The sequence below is a fragment of the Castor canadensis genome, chromosome 17 (assembly GCF_047511655.1).
Source record: "Castor canadensis chromosome 17, mCasCan1.hap1v2, whole genome shotgun sequence".
Taxonomy (NCBI): Eukaryota; Metazoa; Chordata; class Mammalia; order Rodentia; family Castoridae; genus Castor; species Castor canadensis.
Window position 1 is genome coordinate 69,245,854 of NC_133402.1, and position 4,273 is coordinate 69,250,126.

A 4,273-nucleotide genomic window follows, 5' to 3' on the forward strand; every position below is an offset into this window, starting at 1 on the left:
GTGTTAGGGAATTTTTATATTGTGCTCGGCATTAGATGGTAACCTCAAGAGGGAGGTTATCAAGAACTGTGCTCTTCTGGCACCAGTCGTGGGAAGCACTGAATTCATTCCACTTCATATGTTTATTGTTCACCATCCATTTCCACTTACAATCTTTACATCTGAGCCTCTGGGCACTATTTCTGTTAAGTAAGATAGGAGGCATTGTTTAAAATAATTTTCTATTAACTATAAAAGTACACTCAGATAAAAACTCTGTAAAAGCATTTTCTTTTACAAGAAAGGCATCAAATAATCAGGGAACTTTATTTTTAAACCATAAATCAAACAGACACAGCATTCATTTACCCAAACATGCACAGTCCACCCTGAATATAAAATGCACTCAATTGGTAAAATACACATGAAATACAAAGGGAATGCAGTTTTACATGTGAAACGATTGCCAGCTACAGCAATTTAACAGTCGAATTAATTCAGACATTGTACATTTAAAAAACAAAACCAAAAAACACCTTTAAGCCAATTATCTACAGAAAACCAAGGGAAATTCTGACATGGAATGATCTGATCAAAAGCAAAGAATAAGGCACCTGCTATAAATTTAGAGCAATAACTTTCATTTTTAAAGTTACAATAAAGTAGAATTCATTAGCCAAGATGTTTCAAAGAGGGAAACAAGTCCAGGGGCCGACTGACTGTGTGAAAGGGGCAGGTCACGATTCTGTAAAAACCTGCTGGCCGGAGGCAATGGACGTCTTCCTGTTACAGCAGTTCAGTTCCTCTCTGTCCTAGCCTGCTGCTCTCCTCAGTAGCTGAGGGGGTAGCACATCCCGTGAGGGTCGCACCCTGTATAGACGGCGTAGATTCCCTTCTGCTCCTCTTAAAACAGCTTATTTCTAAAGACAGATCCTGAGGCAGTTAAAGCAAACAGAGCAGTCTTTCCGTCATCCATTAATACAGACACTGTTCAGGCTTTTTGCACCAAGTTATGACTGTGTATACAAATACCTGCAGTTTTCAACAGCACTGCAAAACCCAAAACCTGCCTTACCACTCTCACCCTTACTATTAAAGAAAATGTGATCAATCATAATCATTATGTTCATTTATATTGAACATAAATGGGATCAAATGTAATCATAAAATCATACAAAGGAAGACTAAAGACTGATTCCTATCAATAAATCCACTTAATTCCAGAAACCACGTTAACCTGATGAATCTAGAACCCTCAGGGCATTTCGGTCATAAATCTAGAAGCACACTGACAAACTAAGTGTAACTTTCAGTTGCTGTGCCTTTTTTTGGTATTGAAAGTGCTATCAAGATGCTGAGATATCTTACGGCACACGGGACAAGAGTCCTGATGAGGTGTCCGTTTCTGGTAAGATTTTCCCCTAGAATTTTGTCTAGCCCAGCAACCCCTTTGATGTATTAAACTAATTCTGATTAAATCAATGTGACATAAACAAACCCTCCTTTCCTGACTTCACTCCACCATGGTAGCTCTTGGTGAAACCGCAGTGACGGATTAAGTTACCAAATGCTCAACCAAGTTTTTTTGCTTGGTTTTTTGCAAATGGGATTTAGGTTACTATACTTACTCATGCGAAATCCAAGGTAGTGTAATAAAAACAATATTGTTAAAACAGATGTGGCTATAAGCATCTCTGCTTATATTATGATTTAGAAGCTTTTAAAAACTTCTAGGTGATAATGGTTGTGGTAAAACTAGGCCAACTGTGCAGCTGCTCCATTGGTAAGCACCTTATTAAGGACGTTACTTGACCCTATAATGGAGTGTGCTTTCAATTCAAAAGAGTAACAGAGTGCCTAGCTATATAAAAACCTTAAGATTCCAAATTTTAAATTAAGCTAATTGCATTTACACATTAGAGTTAACAAAATCTAGACCCTGACTGCACAGACTTAATTATCCATACTGCATATGGTTTTAACAACCACATGAAGAACTTGCTCTTGACTGACTGAATAAGCAGGGTCCACTACTGACTGGAGCTTAGCATCAGACTTTATTGCTTTATTCCTGTGGCGCTTTTGCAAGGCACTGTGGTACGGAGTAGAAAAACCTGGAATGACTTGTGAAGAAACCTTGGAATGACACATGAAGGGTGACATGAAAGTCATTCTGAGGCAGGATGCTTTACTGAATTTTGAACCAGGGTATCAAACATCAGGAATGAGTTCAAGTTAAAATTCACAGGAGAATGGAAGCATCTTAAGGCCAGTCACGTCACTTCACATGCCCATCCTGATACTCTGAATAATCTGGAAAATTGCTGTAAAGAGAAAAAACAGACATTAGAAAAAGCTTTGAACAGAACAGGCCTGGGGACTGAAAACATCTATGGAAGCAGTTGAAGAACCCAAGGTTTCTTGCGATCATCTGCAAATGCTAATCTAACGCAACTGTAGTAAACATTCATTATTCGTAAGTGCCTCTAAGTTACTATTTTGTGGTGCTGTGGAGGGCTCCGAGGCAAGCGCTCTACCACTGAGCGACATTCCCAGCACAGCTTCCTTTAACTTCCATGTGTGAGTCCAAGCAGGAGAGCTTCCAGATAGGGAATGACTTTAGAAAGGACTTAAAGCACCAAAGCAAACAGGTTTTTCTACCACAGGATTATTTTGGTTTATCCCTAAATAATTACGCATCCTTCTAAAGCCTGCCGTCTAGTATGTGCATGGCTCCTGATTCCCACAAAGCTGAAATTCAATCATCTTTGGGTTACATAAACTAATTGGTTCATGGCCAATTTGTCAGGAATGCTTCCAATTGGTAGCTCAGAAAGGTAAAAAGCGGAATGCTACAGAAATCCCTAACTTTAGTCACTTGTTTAGGAAAGATACTCCCAAACAAGGTCCTCAGCACTAACAGCTTGGTTATTGGAAAGGCCCTGTGTTAGGACGTTTGCAGAAGCAAGGGTCTAGCTCTAACAGCAGGCTGCCTCCAGCAGTTTTCTTGCCGTATGTCAAATATTTCTCTTCCATACCTAAGAACATTTGTCCCACACATTAAATTGCCTATCAGGTACATTCCCCGTACTGATTATAAATTCTTTGGACTAGCCTTATTTTATAAAATACACCCAATTTTTGACATAAAGACACAGTTACACGGGGCTCTAACAACCCCCATGCACTGAGGGCCCGAGTTTCCCTGCAAAGGCACTAATAATGGGGACGCAAAACACTGGGAACTCTCATTTCTGTTCGATCCTCAATTTCCTCAAGTGGATCACAAGCAGGATTCTGACCTCTTTTCTGATCCCCTGTGGGCACAAATCAAGGGGAGGGGAACGGTGGTTCTGGGGCTCCACCCTCTGCGCCTGTGTGGGACAAGTCCGTGGGTGGAGGGGAAGGGGTCACCCCGAGGCTGGCCCCGCACCCCCCTCCCCGCCCAGTGCTGGACAGGTCACTGGGTTGGGATGAGTCTCAGCAGGTGGACTAGGGACCACGCGGGCGGGGGTCAGCATGGACCCCAAGCCCTGACCCCGCACCCCCCCCACCACCTCCCCTCCCCCCCCCAGCACTCACCCGAGCCGCAGACGACAAAAATGAAGAGCGCCAGCAGCCAGGGTCCCACGGACGCCTTCTCCTCGGGGGCGTTTCTCTGCAAACGGGAGGAGCCGGGGTTCAGATGCACGGGGACCCCGTGCCCCCGCCCGGCCCGCACCCCGGGCCCCGCCGCCCCCCTTACCGAGGTCTTGGCGACGTTGCCGCGCTGCGTGATGTTCTTGCTGTGCTTCTCGTTGGCCATCCGGATCCGCTGCTTGGCGACCATGTTCGCGGCGCCACCGCCCGCCGGGCGCCCTCGGCCCCGCTCGCTCTCTCGCTCGCTCGCTCGCTCGCTCTCTCTCACTTCGCTCGCTCGCTCGCCTCCCCCACCCCGGGGCCGCCCGAGCAAGGAGGCTGTCGCCGAGCCAGGTGGGGGCCGCGGCCGCGCGGCTGAGCGTTCCGAGTGACCGTGTGAGCGAGGCGCGTAGAGACCAGGCCTGCGGGCCACGCTCGCGCCGGGAGCGTGGAGCGAAAGAGGAAGGAGACGCAACAACTGGACAGTGCGGGCCGCAGCCTCGAACTACTTAGGGCTCGGTTGCCAACGTCAGCACTGGGAGGGCTCCGCCCCGCGGAAGTGCGGACCCCGCCCGCGGGAGGTCGGGAGCTGCCGCCTGCGCGCCCGCTCTGTCCAGCGCAGCCTCGGAACTGCGCGTGCGCGCCGCGCGACCGGAAGTGAGTCGGCCCCGAGGCC

General features: G+C 47.1%; 1 protein-coding gene across 1 annotated transcript; it reads right to left on the reverse strand.

Moving 5' to 3' along the window:
* Positions 1 to 287: 287 nt before the first annotated feature.
* Positions 288 to 4,101, reverse strand: Serp1 (stress associated endoplasmic reticulum protein 1). Its single transcript, XM_020156334.2, has 3 exons — positions 3,725 to 4,101; positions 3,562 to 3,637; positions 288 to 2,303 (listed from the first exon to the last, which is right to left on the reverse strand). The coding sequence occupies exons 1-3, from the start codon at positions 3,806 to 3,808 to the stop codon at positions 2,263 to 2,265; spliced, it is 201 nt and encodes a 66-aa protein (XP_020011923.1). The 5' UTR covers positions 3,809 to 4,101; the 3' UTR covers positions 288 to 2,262.
* Positions 4,102 to 4,273: the final 172 nt, after the last annotated feature.

Excerpts from the sequence above, each read along its gene's own strand:
- Serp1 (XM_020156334.2), bottom strand. The coding sequence starts at position 3,808 with ATGGTCGCCAAGCAGCGGATCCGGATGGCCAACGAGAAGCACAGCAAG. Across the intron at positions 3,638-3,724 it reads GCAACGTCGCCAAGACCTCG|AGAAACGCCCCCGAGGAGAA; the intron begins GTAAGGGGGGCG and ends TCCCGTTTGCAG. Across the intron at positions 2,304-3,561 it reads TTTTGTCGTCTGCGGCTCGG|CAATTTTCCAGATTATTCAG; the intron begins GTGAGTGCTGGG and ends TTCTCTTTACAG.